A 25097-nucleotide genomic window follows, 5' to 3' on the forward strand; every position below is an offset into this window, starting at 1 on the left:
AGCTGAACACATTTAGGTTGTACATTTTAAAACATTGTATATTTTCAAACATAAGTAACAAACCACATATTCTTGTTTTTACTGCATTTTACACGCACAACATTAGCAGCCATACAATTAGCTGGTCAGATACACACTTTACCAGCTGGTAATAAGTGTCTAAAACCTAGAACTTTAATTTTAAGCCAATTTAAAAGAATAAACAAAGACTATGGTACAAAATCTCTTTTTATCTTGATTGCACCTTATGAAGTCCTGCTGGTGAAATCTTAAAAAAAATATATTATCAGCAGAGATCAAAAGTAGGTTATTAAATCTGATTCTTCAAAGAGAGATCAGACAAAAAAAGATGTCTACCTTCTAACACTGCAAAACCTCAAGCAATTACTGAAATGCAAGAATAATGATCCCTAACACTTAATTGGTTGAATTACATGAATGACACCAAAACATACCAATGAGCTCAAGGATGCTACCACTGCGAGCACGGCTCTCTGTCTCCTCTCTGAAGACACTCGTGTGTCTGATGTTGCCAGGAGTAATGAGTGTGTGGAGGAGCTGTGGAGGAGGAGTACGGAACAGCTGCTGAAGTAGCTCCAGAGACGCAGTCACCACATTATGGTCATGGTGCTGTGTGTAGTGTAGCGTTAGTTCATACACCTGAAAAAAGATACACTTGCTTTCATTCATACAAATCCCAAGGCTGTACACAGTTAATGTGACCCCAACACAGTGATTAAGCCACATTTCAGAATTATGCCGCATGAACGTGTTGAACCTGCAAGACTCTTATACCTGTATGAGTTGTTCAGGTGTTGGGGAGATGTCTGCTTCTTTGCGCATGACTCCAAAGCTGCCCTTCAAGCTGATACTAGCATCGTGCTGCTGCAGAAGAGGCATCAGGTAGCGCAGAGTCAGTAACACTCCCAGAATCAAGTGGCTGGAGTGCTCCTCATCCACTGGCACTACAAGACCTGAGAATAAATTGGAGGAGCAGAATAGAGGACGGAAAAGAGAAAGAGGAAGAGGAAAAAAGTGTGTAGTAAATGAGTGTGTGTGAATGAAGGACAAAATTTCAGTAAGACTGGAATAACTGATCATTTGGAGCTAAAACAGTTATTATACAATAAATACACAAAATTCATGGCATTTTTTAAACATAATTTTACCAGTAAACAATATTTGACCCTTTATGGAATCCATATTCAGAATCTTAATAGTTTTACCCTAAATTTTTTTTTACCTGCAAACACAGTGGTAACTGTGCTTTAGAACGCTGTGTTATTTGCTACGAGAGTAGTTACTACTTCAATTATTTCATCCATTATCTGTTATCTGTAACCGCTTATCCAATTTAGGGTCGGGGGGTCCAGAGCCTACCTGGAATCATTGGGCGCAAGGCGGGAATACACCCTGGAGGGGACGCCAGTCCTTCACAGGGCAACACAGACACACACACATTCACTCACACACTCACACCTACGGACACTTTCGAGTCGCCAATCCACCTGCAACATGTGTTTTTGGACTGTGGGAGGAAACCGGAGCACCCGGAGGAAACCCACGCGGACACGGGGAGAACACACCAACTCCTCACAGACAGTCACCTGGAGCGGGAATCGAACCCACAACCTCCAGGCCCTGGAGCTGTGTGACTGCGACACTACCTGCTGCGCCACCGTGCCGCCCTTCAATTATTTCAATAAATATAAATAAATAAACAAACAGTGTCATTTGGCCAAGGGTGCCCAAACATTTGCATAAAAGCTGTATGTGAATGCACCATGTGTGTCATACCTAGCAGCACATTCAGAAGCCAGGTGTAGAAGTAGTTTGTTCTGCGCGAGTGCTGACACACACTGACGGCACAACTGGCTGCTGTGCGCCGAATAGTGGGAGAGGTGGACTTAAGATTCGCCACAAAGGCTTTCAGAAGCACCTACATAAAAAAGGACATGAAGTATCAACAATACATCATCAACAATACATTCTTCTGTTTACATCAGTGTTTCTAAAATATGACTAAAGAAAATGGGTATTACGAATGCATCCTTCAACAAGGACACCACTACACTTTAGACATTTGTTGATATTGGCACTGCTTTAGTCATAATTTTGTAATGTCCAAAAGAAAAAGAAAACAAAATTCAAGCCTTTTTTAATGACAGAATGAAGCAAGCAAACCACTATGTTATTATCTAATTAGCTTATGCTAGCAGCTATACTTGAGGGCATGACAATACATGCTCCTAACCAGCCTCTATTTGTCTACAAGCCTGAACATGTGCCATAAAACAACAACTGTTTGGGACAGAGCTCGAAAAGTTTCCTCTCATGCTGAAAAATGGGAAAGGGAAGGAAGAACACAGAGTGAGGGAGAGTGAGGACAGAGATCATAGATAATTGAAGCCAATCGGAGTGAGTCAGCTTCCCCCTTTAGAGTATGATGTCACTCCTATGCACTCATGAGCAGCATGAGAGTGGGTGAAGAACTAATAGCAACAATAAATGAAAACACACTGGAGTCCCCAGCTGATACAGGCAATAAAGTGACATGGCCTTTGCAAGTTATAACTGCTTTACAGGTGTTTAACATTTATTCGATTAATTTTTCCACATTCGTATATTATTTTCTAGTCTTCTTAACCCATCAGCTAGACTCACCTAGTGCACTGTTTGGGCTCAACAAGAGAAAATGAAATTATAAAGAAGTAATAGGTGTATCAAAACTACAAAAAATATATCTGATTATATTGTTAATTGTAAATGCAGGACCAATACAAAAGGCATGTTCCAAGTTCCAATATAGTACTTCATTAATTGAGCCTTTTAAATAAAACAAAACAAAACATTATCATTCATTCGTTGTCTGTAACCACTTATCCAGTACAGGGTCACAGTGTGTCTGGAGCCTACCCAGAAACACTGTGTGCAAGGCAGGAATGTACCCTGGAGGAGGTGCCAGTCCTTCACACGGTGACTCACATTTGGAGAATATTGAGTTACGGGCCAATGTGTTTTTGAACTGTGGGAGGAAACCTGAGCACTCGGTGGAAACCCATGAGAACACAGGGAAAACACACCAAACTCCTCATAGACAGTCACCCGGAGCAGGACTCGAAGCCTCAACCTCAGATAAAACTTTATCAGTAATTTCTATTTTTTACATAGAACTGCTTTCTCATCCTGCTGTAGCAGTGGAGGTAATCGGTTTTTTAGCCTAATAATTTATTTTTTATTAAATTCGTGGCAATAAAAGGTAGTGAGATGCTATTAACTTATTAATACAGTTTTATTTTAGGGAAATTAAGGTTGTCATCTATTTACGTTTGTCATATGTATTGCTTAAGTTTTGTGACTGACAGGAATTTTAGGATCGCTGTTGCTTTTGTAATGTTGAATAATTCTGTTATGGACTTTGCAGTTAGGATCTGTATTTAGATACAACAGTAAATGTTTTGTCGTAGGCAGAGTTTGGCATGTTGCACAATATGGGGCTGCTTCACCCTTTACTAGATACATAAAAGTTAATCTGGTTTGTCCAATACAGCATCTTGTGTACAGTGCTTGGTTTCAGTGGTTTTCAATGTAGTTTTGTGTTTTTTTTATAAAGGTTTGTAAACAACTCAATAAACAGAAGCAATGCTTTTGTGACCGATTTGTTACAAATACAGTGGAGTTTTCGTTTTAGAGTGTTGCAGGTTTCTGGTATTTACCTTTACCTCCCCGTCATTAGCAAAGTGTCCAAGGGCCGCCATGATTTTGGGCATGGAGGAGGCCAGCGTTTCCTGCACCGTCTCCTCCTGCCGCTTAGTGATCCTTGTCAGGCATTGCAACAGGTTCACCAGGTACGGCCTGAAAGATGATCATACATTTAAGGTTTATATTCCATGGTTTTGCACCCACACCTAAACTAGGCTCACTGGTTTGTTTGTATTTAGCTTGTAAGGTACTTAGTAAGTTAGCAATTAGTAGTTAGTAAGGTTTACAAAGCTAACAGTGTATGTTACAATGACAGCATTCACTATTATAGCCTTCCTGTTCAAATACAGCTATAATACACAAAATAATGTTATTAGCCACAATTAAGTTTTTTTTTGACTTGATTTGATAGGCTTATGTACTCTCCAGCATGAACTTATGAATATGAGAGGATGTTACATCACCTTTAACACTGAAATTCATTCAAATCTGTTAACAATTAAACAAAATACCTGCATTTCTGTGGACGCACAAGATGAGCGAGCTCAGCAAACCTCCAAAGGGCTGCCCGCAAGCTCCGAGAGGCACCATTCTGAAGAACCAAAAAAGTGGAAGATGAACAGGAGAAGATCAAGATGAGAGAAAAGCAACACAAAAGATATTTAAATAAACACCTGACATCTGTACATAAACCCTACTAAACTTCCAACATAACTATAACACTACACTTGCAATAGAACTGGGAAGGCATTGGTACTCCAACATGGAAATGGAAAGCAATTTATTTGATAGAGGTTCTGCAAAGTAAGGTCCAACATACCTTTTTAATTTCTTTGTACAGTTCAAGCTGAAGTCGAGGCAAGTTGGAATCCATTAACGCCTATAATATATAAAATAAACATACCGATTCTCAAGGTTCTGCTCCAGTTTACCACAGTAGGTACAGGTTCTTTTAAATATTGTCAGCTACGTTCTTTCAAAATGACAACATCAGTATTAATATGGTAGAACATACTTTAATAATTTTGTTGAGGCACTCATCTGCCACCATTCTGACATCAGACTCCTTGTCGTCGCTGCACAGCAGAAACATTTCCATGGCAATTCCCAGAAGTTTCTGGAACTCTGGGGAGGTCCTGATCCCAAAGCAATAATTAATAACAAATAAAACAGATGTTCAGTAAAAATATTCACCATATTAACACAAGATTAACAGATGAAAAGAGGAGGAAGGTGACAACACTGGAATGAAATCTCGTTTAAAATTAAATTAAATCCCAAAATATAACAAACCCTATAAACTTTGATACTATTGGCAACAGTAGCAATTCAGAAACAACCAAAATACCTACCATCATGTTCACAGTGCAAAGGAGGAATAAGGATTATTTATATTAAGTGCATTAATTTGCAATGTGGCTCATGTAATAATCAAGTCGTGAAAAAGTATTGCATATACTTTTATGACTACTCCACGAACAGCCTTCTCACAAAAGACATCTACAACATCCCTACAAACATTTTACCAAACACAAACCATGAACATGTCATTGATCATACGGATTATACTTGTCAAACAATGAGATAATTATTGTACAGTGTTATCAGTGTATCCTGCAGAATTAACAAATCTATCATTCATGTGTTTAATTCTCATAATTCTTTATTGCGTTGGCACTAGATTTTTAATTTCAGCTAAGAATACTTCTTCTTTCTTCCCAGAGAATGTTCTGAAAGGGTCCTTTTTTACCAATCCTTTAACAATGAAGGCATTTTGAGCCATTCCGGGATCTGCTAAAATTAGGCCCTGAATAACTCATTTATCACTGCTTTTCAGTTTTATTTACCACATAAATGGAACAAAACAAGTGGGGAAAAAATTAATGAAAAATCCATGGTCTTGTTTATGATTACTCCAAACATGATGTTATTAAAGGCTAAGCACCAGCGATATGAAAGTGTCAAACAAATAAATACAGTGGAATCTGAGTTCCTAACTTGTGTTTATTGATAGTCAGAAAACATGTTATTTCTTACTAATTCAAGGAATAAGGTTTAAAAGACCGTTGGTGCCCCCCCCCACAAAACGGTGTTCGGAAACTCTAATAGGCGTCTTGTCTGTGACGTAGATGGTGGACAACAACTCTAGAAGTCGCACTTAATTTAATGCAAAATGACGAAAAGGTGTGTTGTTTTTGGCTGCAATAATTCAATGTACAGAGGGACATCTGTGCACAAATGGCCCAAAGATCCCAAAAATCCAGAAAATGAACTAAACTTGTCAACTTTAAACGGGCACTTTGGAAAGGACCCTCCGCTCACTCCGTTATCTGTAGCTCATTTCACTGGCGCTTTTCCAACAATATGGGCATGTAAGGACACCAACGAAAGGTGTTCAAGAGCCTCTGTAACATGGAGGTAAACAGGGTAAGGACACTCACTTCGCCTGTTTTAGTTGGTGTTAGTTAACGTTAGCTTGACTCGCTAAACTCGGTGGCTCAGATTATACTCGGCTACGTAGCTGCATTACGGAGGTTTATAGTGTCGGATGAATTCGAGTTCGACTTCGATCACATTTACAAGAATAACGGTACCTCTAAATTTGAGTTTAGCTTATTGCTAGGCTATTGTCATGAATAATGTTGGTTATTTAGCTAGATACTGTCATAACAGTCAGTCATAACGGTGTTTTACCGCGGCGTTGTTCAGCTGTTGTCCACCAGTGACGTCACGGTTGCGTTCAAGAATTTCCGTAGCGAGCTCGGGTTTTTCCGTCAATTTAATAAAATTGTCAGTTTTAAAGCAAATTAAGCTGCTATTTTCATTTTAATTCATTCTTATATCTGTCAGTAACTAAAATAATGTGAAATATTCATGGAGGTCCATTAAGTGACGCTTAGCCTTTAAATGATGCGTATTAAATCTGTGGCATACCTCAGAGATTGTGCTACGATGTTCTCACATATTGTCAAACAATGAGTCACTCTGTCCTTTTTGGTCGTAGCTAGGTCTTTTTTCCTAAAAAAGGAAAAGTAAAGCATGTGTTACATCCTTTAACATTTTCATGAAACAACTTTAAAAGAGCAAAGAATGGAACAAATGACAACATACAGTTGCCTTTCATTTGTACTACTGCATAATTATTTCTAAAAATAAAGACAAGTGCAATGCAGTGTTCAACAAGTCACACTGTCACAGACTGAATCTAATAGCTACTTGCCAGTGATGCTTCAAATGCTTAGGATTTATTACCTGGGTAATACATATGCATAAAGACGCTGACCAATAGCAGTAGTCTGCTGCACTGATTTCTCTGCAATGTGCAAAACCCCAGTATATAAAGTCATCTGAATGTCATGCATAAACCCTTCAGTGATGCAGACTTAGACTTTCAATACTATGGAGCCCTTTTTCCAAGTCATGATTTCATGATGAGCTTCCCCACACACACCCAGGTCTCTATTTTAAAGATCACATCCACATCTTCAGCGCAGCGTTGACTATTGCTGAATGTAAGGCATCAGTTCAGTGACACACTCTACTAAGTGCACACTTCCACAGCCCAATAACGACTAAAGACTGATGCAGTGGCCTCGCTAACAGTTTTAAAGTCCGCATTAGTCACATTATCAGCTAATGAATCAAGTCGTTCTGGCACTGAATCAAACTTGTTAAAGTAAAGGAAGGTGAGCAGGTGGATTACAGGGACTGGAGCTGGAACACAATGCTCTATCAAAGATAAGTATGTAAGAATTTATAAGACATAGCTCCTCACAACGGCAATATACAGTAAAATAAGTAGCCAAAAAAATAACAGCAATGATAAGACGTAAACAACAACAACAATAATAATATGAAACGGCTGAAGAATAACATACAAAACTTGAGGTAATATAATGATCTTGAAAAATATAAAAATATTAATTAGAATTGGAGAGGCTTAATCTGTCTTTTTCAATAAATACTGCGTTCCACCTTAAGTTGTGCGGGAATTAATTTCAGGAGGCGAGAGTTAATGTGGAAGAGAATTTCGAAATGACACTGCTGGCGGATAAGCAGTCATCCTCAGCCTCGCAGCATAACTAACCGCGGTGCTGCTGTCTAACACTAAAGCTAAACACATCATCCGGGACAGGTGCGTTAGCCCCGGACACTTACTGTTTCTGGACGAGCTCCTCCGCGGAGAGCGGGCCTTGCTGCTGCTGGAAAGATTTGAGCGACTCGAAGGCCTTCATCAGTTTCTCCATAGTGGCCATTTTAGCAGGAGCGCGCAGCCGGCCAGCAGGCTAGCTTATATTTACCAGTGCGAGCTTAGCCAGTTTGCTAACTAGAGCAAGAGGCGAGCGCTTGGAGAAACAAACCGCAAACTGACACAACACAGAAAGCGACGGAAAGTGCGGCGAGGGGCGTTTAATCCGCTAAAGACGTCCGAGCGCTGGGGAATGTCACCAGAACTCTGACAGCGACAGAGGAGCGCAGTGGAGAAACCGTCGCATTTTCAGAGCCATCTTTGAAGAACACAATAAACGAAACGCTCAGCTATTTCTTTTCAAAACAAAAGTCCCACAGCGGCAGCAAAGCATTAATTTCTGAAAACCAAGGGGGCATACCAAATAGCTCCATGCTATCTACAAAGTGCACTGCCCGGGTTATTAAACAACATTTTTGATACCTAATATATGCACTGAATTACTGTGGCTTATGACTGAATATAAATGACCTTCTAAAATATACATAATGGTCTATTTTGGTGCAGAAGTTGTTATATCCGAAACGTTTGGGATCCAGTCATGAAATTCAGTCTTAATCAATGCTCCATATTGCAATAAAAGGCATTTCATAACTGAAAACAGCATAGGGCCACATTTATAGTCCCCTACAGTAACAATCATGTCTTTATACAGTGTGATTTGTTTTTAACTGCAAGACCTATTATGTGCAAAGTATATAGTCAAGTGCCCTCCATGGATGAACATTTCAGTTTGAAACTGCAGTGTTCCAAAGACAGATTCAGTTATCCAGGATTTCTTATGTCACATACCAATAAAACCTATCCCAGCTTTTGAGCTGCAGGTGCGTGATGGAGGCGTGAGAGGAGATAGAGGTGGGGACTAATTTCATATTTATAGCTCAGCACACACTCAGTTAAAGTAAAGTGTGTTACATCTAATGCGCTTACAAAATTAAAGAATTTATGAAAATAAAATGTATAAATATGATATATTTATTAAAAGCGTTCTTCCTTTTTCCTGTAATTTTATAGTTTAACTTCTAGTTATTTTCTGTCTTTAACATATATAGAATAATATTCCACAAGTGTTGTTTATTTATTTATTTATTTATTGATATATTAAATTCAGAAGTTGAACAATAACTGAACATAACCCTTTTGGACAGCAGGTAGATAGTTAGTGAATCAGTCATTTTTCTTAATGTAATTAGAAGATAAAGTACTCTTAATCTTGATTTTACTTTTATTTTATTTTATTTTATTTTATGGTGATGGACTTGAACATTTAAACCTTGGACTGTAAATGTACTAAACAGAAAATACTGCTTTACTGTGGTATAAACATATAGAATTCATCCAAATTATTCAACCCAAGCTACAATAAATAAATATTATAAAAGTGAATGTGACATGTTTTATGATCATTGCATAGGGTGACCAGACGTCCTCTTTTACCCGGACATGTCCTCTTTTTTAGACTTAAAAAATGTCCGGGTGGAATTTCACAAACGTCCGGGATTTTGTTTTTCTAGAGCTTACATAGAACTTCGAGAAGTTTTGTTCACAAACTAGTCCCGCCCTCCCCTACTCCGATTGGTTCGCTTGAGTGAGAAGGGGGCGTGGTGAAGTAGCCTAAAATCTTCTGATTGGACGGTCTGACTGTAGGGCTACCGTTATTGGTCGATAACCTTCTCTGTAAACATTTAATTGGTCAGTCTGCACGTCAGTAGTCTTCCACCCCCGGAGGCGTGTCCTCTTTTTCACCATCTCAGATCTGGTCACCCTATCATTGTATAGCTGTACAACAAAATCTGACCTCTCTATTTGACCCATCCACCACAGTGAACACACTTACACTAGTGATTTGGGGCAGTGAAAATAAACAACGGGAGCAGTAGGAAGCCATCCTCAAAGCCCAGGGAGAATTTTAGGGGTTAGGTATCTTAAGGGCACTTTAACCATGGATATTCCTGCTGGTGAACATCCAGTACCTAGCCTGCACATCTAAACTAGGCCTTGTCTACCCCTCAAATTAGGTTAAGGTGACATTTCTAGTGATGTTTTTATGGGATGACCTTAAATTAAAAACACATTGTGTGCAATTTTCTGGCAGCATTTGGTGAGACCACTTCAAGTGTATATGATATATGTTGAGTACATCTCTTGCAATATATCCATCTTTTCGAAGGATGGGGAAGCTTTTTTTCACATATCCAGTGCTTTTCTGAAGTGCACTGGAAGTCATTCCAATTCTTTAAAGGACTTTTTTCACCAGTTTGGATAGAAACACAATTTTGGTTTCCGTTGAAGTTATTTGGCTGATCATTCATCCAGTACCTGAAACATGGATATGGGTACATTAAATTCTTCAGTCCAAAACCACCATCAATTAATTTAACTTCACAGCATGTAAATATAAAACAATTACTACATAAAGAAACCAAGAACAACATAATATAATTTAAATGCCATAGCTAAGACTAGCAGTAAAGCTCAGAATGTGGTCAAGAAATGGTCATTCTTACTTTTGGTCATGTTTACTTTTACTATATTTGCCTGACACCACTTAATAATCTCAGTGTCTTACCCCAGTGTTTGTGGTGTGTCATCCACCCATTTCCACACTCCTTCTGTTTCAGAATCAGTCAGACCAATCCAGACATCTCTGGACATTCCTGATATGTATATCTGTTAAAAATTATATACTGTATGAATATGCTTGTCACACACACACACACACACACACACACAGACACAGACACATACATACAAACCTGTTCCTCTCTGCTGTTTATGATCACCAGGTCAGCTCCTCTCTGTCTGCATTGCTGTCTGCTATTTGTCCAGGTATTTTTTTGAGCAGATAAGTAGTAAATGCTGGAGTTAAAATATATCCAACCTTGTCAGTAGAGAGGAAAGAACATGCATTCAACATTACATCTGTCAGTATTGTCTCACCAAGCATCAGTTAGTACACTGTAAAAATTATTTACAATGAAAGCACATGGTGTTTTCAAGATTAAACAATAAATTTAGATTTAAACAATCTGTTAAGCTAATACTTCCTTTCAAGATAGTCTTCATAAAGAAATTAAAGAGTTAAAGTCTAATATTATTTATAGGTGTACTATCGAACACAAACGGGTACGTGTACAGAAAGTGGAGCAAAGGTGTCCTGATCAGAGAAAGAAACCAGACACCTCTCACACCTTCCTGAGATGGAGAAAATAAACTGCTGCTGAAACCTCCAACATAAATTTGAACTCGTATTTCTTCTCTTCAATGCATACTTTTATTGACTGTGCTCCCTGGCTGTCTACCTCCAGGTAAATGCTTGCAAAATGCCTGATTCCATTGTTGTTTTTTGTCCAACTTTGTTACTGGTGGAGCCTGCTTTTCTACGCTCCTGGCCAATGCTTTTATTGTCTATGCACCGATGAAGTGTGCTCATTTTTTCCATTACTACTCTCCTTGGCCCCAGCCTAAAATAACAACCTTCTATTTCATTATAGAGGTCTGCATAATTCATTCATTATCTGTAACCCTTATCCAGTTCAGGGTTGCGGTGGGTCCAGAGCCTACCTGGAATCATTGGGCACAAGACAGGAATACACCCTGGAGGGGGTTCCAGTCCTTCATAGGCATTCACTCACACCTACGGACACTTTTGAGTCGCCAATCCACCTACCAACGTGTGTTTTTGGAATTTAGGAGGAAACCAGAGCACCTGGAGTGGGACTCGAACCCACAACCTCCAGATCCCTGGAGCTGTGTGACTGCGACACTACCTGATTCGTCGTCTATAACCGTTTCTCCAGATCAGGGTCGGGGTGGGTCTGGAGCCTACCAGGGGGCGCCAGTCCTTCACAGGGTGACACACATTCACACATTCACTCACACACTCACATTTATGGACACTTTTGAGTCACTAATCCTCTCTGCCGCGACTCTGAACTGTATAAGCAGTTACAGATAATGAATGAATGAATTCATCCTCTCTGCTTTATTTTGAAATAAAATTTCCATTTGACATGAGATATAATTTTGTATGAAAAATATTTAGTATTGTCCGTAGGTGTGAGTGTGTGAGTGAATGTGTGTGTGTCTGTGTTGCCCTGTGAAGGACTGGCGTCCCCTCCAGGGTGTATTCCCGCCTTGCGCCCGATGATTCCAGGTAGGCTCTGGACCCCCCGCGACCCTAAAATTGGATAAGCGGTTACAGATAATGGATGGAAATATTTAGTATTTATTTTAACATTAAGATATGAATAAAGTAGCTTACCTAAATCAGTCAACTTTTTTGTCAGTTCACCATTCTCGCTCTGCAAGAGTTGCTTGGCTGAAGTAAGATTGTTGTAACTTGTTTGTAATTGGCCAATCTCTATAAGAAGATAATTGATAGTGTGCTGTAAATGTGCTGTGTCAGCAGTGAACTTCACACACAGTCCAATGATGGTCCCCAATTGAAAAAAACACAGGAGCCCCAAACATACTGCAGACGTTCTCCAGCACCTGCTCCCTGATGATGGCCCACCTGGTGAGGAAACACACACACATACACACACAGGGCATTGACTGGAATCACCCAGAATCACTGAGCACAAGGCTCACAAGGAACACACACTGGCCAGGGTTTGCAATATTTGGATGCATTTTGCCCAGACACTTTTAGACTTTTTATTTTCATGGAACATACAGAAAAAAAGATGATAACTGTAATTGTGAACTCCTGGAATTCCTTTTTGAGTGTGTGTGTATGTATGGTTATTTTAAAAGGGAAACAGATACAGACGATACTTAATATTAAGAAGAACACACACACACACACACACACACATTGCCAGCAGCTTAAAAAACTAACAATAAACAGCTAAATAAAATTACTATTAATAATAACAACATTTGAACATTATCTGTGTTAAAGGAACTGAATAACAACAATATTATAGTTACCTACATGTATCTGAACGCATAAAATGAGGGGAAAAATGTCCACAACTATTACACAGGTGATACAGTACTTTTCACTGTTTCCCAACACAGGTCCATTCCTTCACTTGTATAAAACTACCAAGCCCTCTTAGCTAGCATCCCTAGACTCTTAAACAAGTGGAGCCATAATGGGTGCATGCACTGTGAGTGCGTCTCAGTTGTGGCGGCTAATCAGCTCTTAAGGAAAGTATGAGCCCAATATTCAACTCTTTATAACAATAAAAAATGTATTTTACAGTTTTTTAAGCAAACAAGGCATTAAACCTATAATTAAATATATTTTACTTGCAGTCACACAGCTCCAGAGGCCTGGAGGTTGTGGATTCGATTCCCATTCTGGGTGACTGTCTGTGAGGAGTGTGGTGTGTTCTCTCTGTGTCTGCTTGGGTTTCCTCCGGGTGACTGTCTGTGAGGAGTGTGGTATGTTCTCCCTGTGTCTGCGTGGGTTTCCTCCGGGTGCTCCAGTTTCCTCCCACAGTCCAAAAACACATGTTGGTAGGTTGATTGGCGACTCAAAATTGTGAGTGTGTGTATTGCCCTTTGAAGGACTGGCGCCCCCTCCAGGGTGTATTCCCGCCTTGCGTCCAATGATTCCAGGTAGGCTCTGGACCCACTGTGACCCTGAACTGGATAAGGGTTACAGATAATGAATGAATGAATGAAAGTTATAACTGTATATTTGAGTATATGTGAGCGTACATTTGTAATGCTTTTCAGCCTGTGGTCATTTTTAAATTTGTCAGGAATAAATTGTATTGTTATATGTATCAGTTTACATATACTTTATTTAACACTGACAGATGGTTGATGCATTGCATACTTATAACATTTCATCACTCACACACAGGGACCAATAGAAATGCTCCAAAATTAAAATTGCTGTTTTGGAGATACATGATTTTCATTTGACAGTGACAATATATACCAGCTATTGATATGTATTCTGGTGTCATGGCTGAGCAGGGAAGACGAAGAGGCAGACGTACACGTGAGGCAAACTTTTATTAACAAAACAAAAGCAAAACCAACAGTGAAATCAAACATGTGCAGGACATAGAAACGCTAACTAGATCTAAACTGAAACAAACAGGAAACAACTATGAACTGGTATAGACACATACAAAAACACTCCTACACAAATGCATACATCTATACACAAGACCAGACAAGAGAGCACTGAAATAAAGGGACTATATATACACAGGACCGTAGACCACAGACAAGGAATACCTGGGAAGGATAACGAGAGGGCAGAGACTGAGGTGGGGCTAGAACAGCGCTAGGGTGGAGACAAGAACAAAACAAACAGAGGAAATATGGAAACAAGGAAGACAGACAGCAGGAACACACTAGACGGGACAGAAGTGTGACATCTAGCTACAGATTAATTAACGATTTTACTAACTAATCAAAATTTGCTGTCCCTCCTTTTTTACGACCAAAGGTTTTAATAAAGAATATTTAAATGTAAAATGTAATCAGTGTAAGATTAATACAATGAGCTTATTTAAAATTTTGTGTTTCAAAAACTTTTATCATTTTAATCACAACAATATTCTGTCATTGATCATGGTTAGTTCAGCTAGTATTTAGTTGTAAATACATTTGTAGTGTGGTGTGCATGACAATCTGGCTTGATGATTTGATGATAGCATCTATTAATTGGCTGAACTTTAGCATTGAAGCTTAAAGACAGAAATTTGATGGAGAAATGTAATGCTACTGCAGCCCAGACTGATTAAACATAGAAAGACATGAAACATACCAAATGTCTCCACAGGAGCAGCAACAACTATGTGTGTGTGTATGTGTGAGAGAGGGTGAGAAAGAGAGTGAGAGAACAAGACAAGAAGAGTAAGGATGTGTAAACGTGAGAGTTAAAAGATCAAAAACATATTTCAACATTTTATTTTAATTCGACAATTTTATCTACCATCTGAACTCCGCAATTTACATCACTAAAAAACGGTAACAGGTCTCTAGGCTATGGAAAAAGAGTGAAGTACTGTTGGAAGATGTGGCAACATTGGTAACATTATTATTTTTTAATAAAGTTAACGCATTTAAGTTTCCAGATTAATTGCATGTGTTTAAGGTTGACAGCACTAACATTAAATACTTACTGTTAAAAGGAACCCTGATGGCATGATTCCTCAATGTGTCCTCAAGATCATAGACAGTTTCAGACATTTCCGCTACCAGAAACTGAAAGCCACCACTGCTGGGAAGTCTGTTTCTGTAAAGCTTCTGAGTAGCCCTTTGAGTTGCCTATATGTTTTATACGACAGATGAAGCAGGCAGCAGAAAGCACAGGAAGTTTGGTGGTCAGTTTATGTTTGTTGCATGTGGTTAGTGCATATACATTGTACCTGGTTTTCATGCTTGTAGGTTGTAACATCAGTGTATTTTCTGCTGAACTGACTTCAGAGTCAGCACCAGAGTTGAGGACAGTAAGCTCAACAAGGAAAAGTGTGGTTGTTTTAGGAATATAATGTTGAGCAATTCTGAGAGGCAGAGTCTTTCAGAAGTAAAGATGTAGAGTTATTCACCACTCTGTGAAAGGCTGTATGGGCAAAGAGTGAAATAACTCATGGATAACGTTTCTCAACTTAGAACTTTGGGATTTCATCTTGTAATATCACATTATATCCTCAAAATTTTTAGAGAATCTGGTTGAAATCTCTATCCTTCTGAGACCCAGAAAAAAGATGTTCATTTTTTTCAAAAAATACATTTAGTGGATAACAGGATGTTGCACAATAATTGTGTTGATGTAATATTTGTTATTTCCTATTATACGTTAGACCAAAAGTATGCTGCAACTTCAACAACTACTAAGACAATCATTGAAACTAAGATTTTGTCAAATGTGATACCATGATTTTCATAGAAAAACAGGTTTAGTATGAATGTCCATCACAGAGGACATAAAAAATGTATACTGTTAGACAGATAAAGGTTTCTGCAGATTAATTAAGAACTGCCCCAAAAATTTGCTAAATTTTTTCCTCCCTAAAACACATCAACCTAAGACTTCAGAAACATTATAAATATGTAAAGGCACCGTTAATGCTAAATGATATATACAAATTGTTTTAAGAAAATGTGAGCTTTTGTAACAAAACTGAAATAAATAAAGACAAATTCAAGTAAGGGCTTTCTGTGTCCTACGATCGTTCGTTTTGTGTAATGGGGTCAGGAAATGTTTGATATTATCACAAGTCTTTAGTCTTTGCTCATGCAAATAGTAACGTGTACATTGTAAATAACCAATAAACATTACAAAGTTCTTTACTTAATTTAGGAAAACTGCTTGGATCTAATTATGTTCATGGGAGGCTGATTATTTTAATGAGGAGTGATCTATCAATGTGCATGTCTCACTTGGAACACCTGCCTTACACTTCCAAATATATACTTGTAAAACACAACGCAGCCCCACCACATCAATTCCCCAGGGAATTAATAGTGTATTAAAGGCAACATAGACGATTCTGGAGAACTACAGTCCTGGTTGGGGAGATTAACTCTTGTCCAGAGTTTGAAACCAAATAGCTACTGAAATATTTTGAATAGAGTGTTGAGCTAGTTCTTCAGAAGTCTTTTATTTTAGTAAAACCTAGACGTTTATGTCATACTCCTTGCATTGTGTTAATCAGAGCTCATGGGTTGTTGAGTAACTGTGATAATCCTACAGATACATGTATCAATATTATACTAATAACAGTGAAATATACCAGAGTCTGAGAGATGCACGGGAAAAAACACACACATTAATATTTATATATGTAAAACATCAGCTTTATTAGTGTTAGACATTGTAAACTACAACAAGGAAAATTCTGAATACAAGTCCTTCTATATACAGATGTTAAGACAGTCCTAAATTGTGAGGGGATTACAAAAGAATCACTCATTCTAAATAAATAATCAAGGAAAATGTTATACAGCATATGTACCTTCATTCAGCATATAGCACACATTTACACATGACAGAAGACAACACTAATTACATAAAGATTGGAGGACAAATAGTTTCCTCTTGCTAAACTCTGATTAAATAATATTTCCGCTCACTTCACAAAGGTTTGCAAACACATTCTTGCGTATGGTGTTCAAAGAATGTTAATGAGGACCACAAAATCAGTTCACAATATCTCTGTGATGGTGTAAGCATTTTAGATGACCTTCCCTTTGCATTTTTAGGATTGGTGTAATTATCACATCCAAACCACTGAAGGAGTACATGAATGGAAAAATTTCACACATCATCAGTGTAATATCAATGTTTGTCATTTGAAAAAAAGTAATTGAGACCTGCGGGGTGTAGCAGAACACAACGATAAGCAATCCTGAATAGATTATATTGAAGGCATTTCTCTTTTGTCGGTTCCCTACGTCTTTGCCTCTCTCTACTGTGGTGTGTGTGTCTCCTGGTCCTGGGTGTTTCAGGGCACACAGTACAGACACGCAGCAAAATGAGATCACAGTCACTGCTAAAATGAAGACAATGTTGGAAATGAGGTCAGGGTAACTGCTTTTTTTCGTTATATATAGGGCATATACAGTGGCTATCAGGTAAATTACTGCAGCTGACAAAATCCTGTAGTGGACAGCCTTATATTTCAGGAAGGTTATTGGATGGACCACTGCAAGATACTGTTCAACACAAATACAGACCTGGAAGAGAGGTCTGCCAACACAACTTAATCCAAATATAACAAATGTCACTGTCTTTAATGTGCCACTGTTGAAGATCAGATTATTGGGTATCTCAAGGGCATATTCAATGCAGAGGATCACTTCCAGTATGGTATGATTCAAAGGCAAAACTTGAGTAGGTTTTATTTTCAAGACATCACGGACAATGAGCCACAGGAGCCAACAATGCACAGGCATTCCCAGGAAGATGCAAAGGGACATGACAAAATAGCAAATTCCCGTTCCAAAATGAAGTGGTTTAAAACAGGATGGAACATCTGAAGTAGAATTTGTGTCCATTATCTGTGTCCTTGACGACCAGGAGTTATGCCATAATGTGGAAAAGAAAATAATCTTATAGAGGAACCTAAGGTAATATTCCATGGTAAAATTGTAGTGCTATTGTAAAACAATTATCCTGAAATTGTTTTTGTCAGATCTGCTTATCAACAGAAAAGTTAATTCCAAAATTTAGCATATCCATATGAAACACATTTTTATCTTAAAAATGATACTGGAAAATGTTAGGTGTTATTAATAATAGCGCTGGTATGTGCACAGAAAAGCATATAGTGAATGGCATTAGTGGAATAACACAATTAACAACATAGAATTCACTGATTTTGAACTGAATGTATAATGACCTTAATGCATTGAATACATTGTAAGTAGTCTAAATTAGTTTTTACAATAGCATTGATACATTCCCATAATCATTTTGGGTTCCTACCTTGTGGTAGGGGTTTCTAGAACCCTGCAATTCTTCTGGAGTGTCAGGATGGCAGTGATTTATCAAAGTGATGCAAACCAGCTATTTAAATGTAGTTTAGACAATGAATGTGTCAAAATTTGCATGCATGAAAAAACAGTTTCCAGACATGCCTGTAAGTGATGGGATTCAAATAAACACTTTAGATTATGTGTACAATTTTTATTTAGTGTTCAGTAGTATGACACTAGATAATAGTAGACACTAGTAGATATTTATGGAAACTCAGAAATCGATGAATCCAAGTGCAGAGGTTTATTTGAAAATCCAAAAACATATAAAGAACTGTCCATGTCAAAAGATACAGGGAAATACACAGAGAAACACACTGTCTCTACAAGAGTAGCCCAGGCACAGTCCAAGTAAAAGACACAATACATATAGATACAATAGAGCAAAGAGTCATAATGCAGAAATCAAAGTGAAAGAATATCATAAAACAAGACTTAGCAAAGAAAAACCCAGTGTCTGTCCATATAACACAACTCGATTAATCCGACACAGTGCAGGTGAGTGAGGGACTGTCAGAACATGGGTAAAAGTCTTTCTTCAAGCAAGGTTGAGAATAACCAGGACGTGATGTGACAGAATCCTCCTCATGAGGGTGACGTCTGATGTGGTAATACACTGGGTTTGTGTGTGGAGTGTCAGGGTAATTTCAGTTGAAATATGATAACAAAGACAGTCATAGAAAATCTTCAAGTGGAACAGGTGGGAAAAACATTGAAACACTTGAAGATTATTGACCAAGGTATGATTTCATTTTGCTTTTTGTAAAAAAACAAACAAATAAAAGCAACAAGTGAAGTAGAGAATTAAATGTGCTCTAGTCTGAATGTCTCATATAAATTTACTTTGGTAAAATGTAGGTAAAAATTCACCCGTGTTAAATTAACACTGTGAATGTACAGATTTAACACTCGTCAACACTCCTTGTGAGTGTTAATTTAACAATAATAGTGTAGATTTAACACGGGTGAATTTGCTGTGTGGAATACAGATATACAATCATTGGTAGTTTACACCTGGCTGTGCCCATATATTCCTAGAATTGAGTTGTGTCACAGCAGAAAGCTAAACTCATGTGAAGAGTTCACTGCCAAAGGTTTTCAATAGAACAGTGCAATGTTTAATTTACAAATTCTGTTATTGTCCATCGGCTGATTCTCCATTCTCTCATTTTTCTTTTGATAGTAGCCTATGAGAAATTAAAAAGACCGTTCATGTCATATATTAAGAGCGAACACAATAGAAAAACACAACAAAGCAACAATTCCATATCTATTTTTAGCACATTAAATAAAGTAAGGGCTTATTAAGAAATGTAGGTACAGAGAATATGAAATAATCCTGAAAAGAGGATTTTCTCTACCTCACTCTGCTGGGGGTCAGGGAACAGACTGTAAATATGACATTTACAGTCTAGTCAGCCACACACTGAAACCTACAAAATGGCAGCTGATGATCTTTTTGCATTTTTAACAATGGTGTGATAATCACACCCAAGAAGTTAAAAGATATCAGCAGTGGAACAAAGGTACAAAGATACAATTCTTGTCCAATTTCAATAAAATTAAATAAAATGAATAACACCAGTGGGGTGTAAGTGAAAAGGATTATAAGTAATTGTGAAAAGATTGTGTTAAAGGCGTTTTTCTTTTGTTGGTTCCCGACTTGTCTAGATTTCTCTACTGTGCTGTGTGTATCTCCTGGTCCTGGTTTTTTCAGAGCACACAGAACAGACACACAGCAAAATGAGATCACAATCACTGATGTGAAAAAGATAATATTAAATATGTTGTTAGGGAAAACTGTAGCAAAGGCCTCACATACAGCATACACAACAACAATCATCCAAACTACAGCAGCTGATGCAATCCTGTACTTGATTCCTTTATATTTCCGGAATATTAAAGGATGGATTACTGCCAGATATTGTTCAACGCAAATGCAGATATGAAACAGAAGTCTGCCGACCCAGCACATGCCCAAAATAATAAATAGTACTGTCCACAACGTGTTACTTTTAAAGTACAAATTGAGCATTTGAACACTACAGTGAAAACAGTAGATTAGTTCCAGAATCATATGATTCAAAGGAAATATCTGGGTAGGTGTCATTTTATGGAGATGGAGCCAGAGAATCCAAGAATGAGCTGGTGTTCCCAAGAAGAAGCAAAAGGACATTATGACTAAACAAGCAACCATTCCAAAATGAGGTGTCTGAATACAGGTATAAAAAGTAAAAGGGGAAGAAGAGGTGGAATTAATATCCATTTGATGTCCACTTGATGTCTTGTATCAATCCTGTAATATGGAAAAGAAAACGGGATCATTATAAATGTTTGAGGAATGTGATGTTTCAGGAATGTGTTGAGCTGCTACTCTGCATAAAGGAAACTAACCATGAACGAGCAGGTCCTGCAAGATTTTAATTCGTAGAAAATAATGAAGAAAATAATTGCATTTGTGGCATTTTGGCAGACGCCTTTATCCAGAGCGACTCACAAGGTTACTGATCTCACAGGTAGGCCAACACAGTGTTAAGATTCTTGCCCAAGGACTCTTATTGGTGTAGCACAGACTGATTGCCCTGACCTGGAATCGAACCCAAGGTTCTCAAATAGGAGTCAATGGTACCACTTTACAACTGTACCACACCACAACCACCATATAATCCCTGTATATGTATAGCTCCAAGTAATAAGTTTGATTCAAATTAAATTAGGTTTTTGGAAAATGTTTTAAGACTGTATTAATAATAGTATTGATATTTCATGCATGTGTACAGCTCATTCCCAGCAATGTATTTTGTGGAAAAAGCAGCATCAGTGGAAGCGCATGAAAGTCCCCATCCCAAATAACAACACACAATCCATTGATCTTGAAATGCCTGTTTAAAATATGGCAACCCAGTTGATTTCACAAATCATAGTTTTTCTGGTCTCTGTAGATGTATTCGATAATTCTGGAAATTTTTTTCATTGGCTTCATACCTGGTGTTTGTTGTCTCTCGTGTCCTGCAAGTTGTCTGATGTTAAAGAATGACAGTAATTTGGTGAAGTGATAAAAACTCTCCTTCTATTTAAATGTTATGCAAACAATGAAAACACATCAACGTTTGCATAATAAGGAGGTCCAAATTTGTTTTTATTGTAAGTGATGGGACACAAATGAAAACTCTAAATTTTAAGTTTCTATTCAGCGCAGAGTATTGCGAAATTTAGGGTCCAAGTGCAAACAATTCATTGCCTCACACTGCCCAACCCCCAATCTGGAACTGTCCACATTTAACTGGCAAATGTAAACACTGAGAAAAGCGACCAAAGCACAATCACCAAATATGAACAGTGCTCAAAAAACAAGAAAGGAACAAGCTCCCGGCAACATTAGAAAAAATTAACCAGCTTTAATACTGGAGCATATTTAGTCCAAGCCTCGTCACTGAACTTTTAGAGTCAAAAATACAAAAGCAAAATAATCGTTCATTAATTGTAATCATGGTAAAATATACAATTAATCATGATATTGATTTGTGCTCATATCGCCCTGCACTTCCCCTTGGCATTTTTTAGTAGCTATCTATCAGTAGCTAATTTACCCTTTCACATCTCATGACACATGTCAAGTCTTTGCTTGCATTGTGGTAGGTGACTGTGGTGACTGTGGTGTCCTGCAAGTCGTATGATTTTTCAGAATGACAGTAATATTGTGAATCAATAAAAACACACCTATTTAAATGTTATTCAAATAATTTAAACAGATCAATATTTGAATGATAAAAAGCATCAAACTTGTATTCCAGCAAGTGTTGGAACTCAAATGTATATATACATAGTGTACAATAATGTTACAATGGAAATCCATGAAACAAACTGATCCAAGTGCAGAGTTTTATTAGAAATCCAAGAAGAGTTAACATTAAATCATATGTGGAAACAATAAAGCACAGCAAAAAAACGACCAAGAACCCATGAAGTAGTGCAAATGATTAAAAGAAAGACGTTTAAAATTAAACAACATCTCAGAAGCTGAGTAAAGAAGAGCAAGACTTGACAGAGAGCAATCCAGTTTACTCTCCATTTAAAGCCAACTCCATTAATCTTACACAGTATAGATGTGTGAATGAAACCAGTACCTGGTGTATGTGGGTTTCTAAATGCTAGTCATTTATCTGAGTGATAAAAACACACCTGTTATTTAAATATTGTTCCAACCTGCAATGTATACATGTCACAGTTTGCATAAAAAATGCTGTAATGGTGTGCAGTCTAAAGCCAGTTTCTGAGCATGTGCCTGAGTGGACCTGCTGCCTCTCTTCTTACTGATAGTTATACAGCTTTATATTTAATTTACACTGCTCCCGTTAGGCTGTGCTAAATTACCCTTAGATACAAGTGTCTCGGTCGCCCAGTGATTCAGGGCAGGCTCCAGACCAGATCAGAATTAAGAAGTCACAGAAGATGAATAAATAATTTAATTCATTCATTCATTCATTCATTCATTCATTCATTCATTTATTCATTTTACCAATCAAGTTTCACTGATTAAAAGTCTTGCTTATACACAGCAAATTCTCCAGTGTTAAATCAACACTATTAGCGTTAACTTAATACTGAGAGTGTTGACACGTGTTAAATTATTACACTAATAGTGTTATTTAACACTAATATTGTTGATGTAACACTGGTGAATTTGGTCTCAACAGCATTTAGACTCAGCCTTTTTTTTTTTTTTTTTTAGGTCAGTTGTGCCCTCTAGGACTCCTAGTAAGGCTAAGGCATCACTAGGAACTAAACTCCAAATTTCCTGATGATAAGACAAATGCTTAGACTGCGGTGTCACTCAGGAACCATGCTATCACCTTGTCCATAAGCCGTAAGCCATTGGATGTTTTTGTATATATATTTTAAGTTTAAACTTATATATAAGTTTGATGTGACACATGACCCTCTTCGCATTGAAAAAACAAAAGTTGGATCCAAAATGGCCGACTTCAAAATGGCCGCCATGATCACCACCCATCTTGAAAAGTTTCCCCCCTCCCATACACTAATGTGCCACAAACAGGAAGTTAATATAACCAACCATTCCAGGTGTATCCATATAAATGGCTCACCCTGTATAATAAAATTACATACAAAAACATTTATGTTAGTTCACCAACTGTTTATTGTTTTGTATTCAAGCCTAACAGCATAACACATAAGAATCCACATTATCTTTAAATGATACAAATTAGAAAATAATAATCATTATTATTATTTGTATTATTATTGATGAGAGGAAATAGCAAAGATAATTAAAACAAGAATTTTAGGAAATAGACGACACAAAGTTAAGAATTTGCTAAATATAAAATTAAATATTGCCAATTGAAAAATAAATAACCTGAAATGTAGTAGTAATAATTCTAACAATAATATCAATAATAAGAAATAATAATGAGGACAAAATGAATGAAAATGAAAAATAATTTAAATAAAAAAAAACACTTTGAAGTCAAAAATGTTAGAACAGAATTATTAATAACAAAGTCTAATGTGACTAATTGAAAAATATAAACACTAAATGAAAATATTGGGGAAAAACTGCAACAAGAAAAAAACAACTGAATTAATTAAACTAGACAGCACTTGGTACGATTAAACTTTCAGGATCAACTTAAATAAAAAGTAAAATTTTTAAAAATGTAATTGGTGACACACCAGTAAAGGTAAAGTAATAATAGCTCCCTTTTTTATTATTTACCATTTTTATACAGTGCAATTTATGTCAATAAAATTAACATTTTATACACCACAAAGTGTCAGTACATGTTCTGTCATTGTGTAGTGACTATGCAATTCCACAGCAGGTATTTTATATTCTATTTCTCATACGTTTATTTTAATGCATTTAACGTACCCTTTCCTATACATTTCCAGCAGTGGGGTAAACATGACACTGTTAACATTGAAAGAGGTCATTATGGGAACAATATCACAATCCAATAGTGTTTTTTGTATTTTTATTATGCAAAATATAATAATCAATGCCAGTGGGATATAACTCCACAGCACAGAAAGCAGTGTGATAAAGATAGTTTTAAAGGTATATCTCTTTTGGTGGCTCTCTCTTTCACCAGGCCATGGATGTTTAAGCACACGCAAAACAGACACACAGCAAAATGAGATCACAATCAATGCAATGAATGAGACAGACAAAATAATATACTCATTCACACACACACACACACACACAACCAGAGCCCTTAAGGGTTGGGTGCCTTGCTCAATCGCAATTCAACCATGGATGAATTTTTTATAACTGCCTGGGAATGGAACCAGCAACACTCTAGTCTCAAGTTTGCCTCTCTGACCTCAGGGACACGGTTGAACATACTGCAAAGTAGGCCATTCCTACTTAGTGAATTCAGATATTGTAAATTGTATTCCTTTCTGACGCAGCCCTCCAACTGAATCCAGAGAAAACCATTCCCAAGAAAACGGGACCATTCGTGCAGCTGTACATAAGCCATTCCCAATGGCAATTTTTATAATAGAATGCAATTTCTAATACAATATTTACTTTTTCCTTTCACTTAATTACTTAAATACATTTATAAACTTTGCAATGCCCGAATTTGATTTATATCCTATTATTTATTTTTTGATTTTCATACATTTTAAGTATCCGTCTCGATATATTTTCAGCAGTGGT

At 37.4% G+C, this 25097-nt stretch overlaps 1 protein-coding gene across 5 annotated transcripts in view; it reads right to left on the minus strand.

Moving 5' to 3' along the window:
* The window catches only part of htt (huntingtin), a 35688-nt gene extending 27488 nt beyond the window's left edge, over positions 1-8200 (minus strand). For all 5 annotated transcript variants that reach the window (XM_066678376.1, XM_066678374.1, XM_066678375.1 and 2 more), the window contains exons 1-9: positions 7861-8200; positions 6637-6720; positions 4718-4838; positions 4523-4582; positions 4215-4294; positions 3717-3855; positions 1798-1939; positions 796-974; positions 456-660 (exon numbers count right to left, since the gene is read on the minus strand). In XM_066678376.1, coding sequence (XP_066534473.1) covers positions 456-660; positions 796-974; positions 1798-1939; positions 3717-3855; positions 4215-4294; positions 4523-4582; positions 4718-4838; positions 6637-6720; positions 7861-7958 — 1108 coding nt within the window. In that variant the 5' untranslated portion in view covers positions 7959-8200. The remainder of the gene's footprint in view (positions 1-455; positions 661-795; positions 975-1797; positions 1940-3716; positions 3856-4214; positions 4295-4522; positions 4583-4717; positions 4839-6636; positions 6721-7860) is intronic.
* Positions 8201-25097: the final 16897 nt, after the last annotated feature.

Source organism: Hoplias malabaricus, chromosome 8 (genome assembly GCF_029633855.1).
Source record: "Hoplias malabaricus isolate fHopMal1 chromosome 8, fHopMal1.hap1, whole genome shotgun sequence".
Lineage (NCBI taxonomy): Eukaryota > Metazoa > Chordata > Actinopteri > Characiformes > Erythrinidae > Hoplias > Hoplias malabaricus.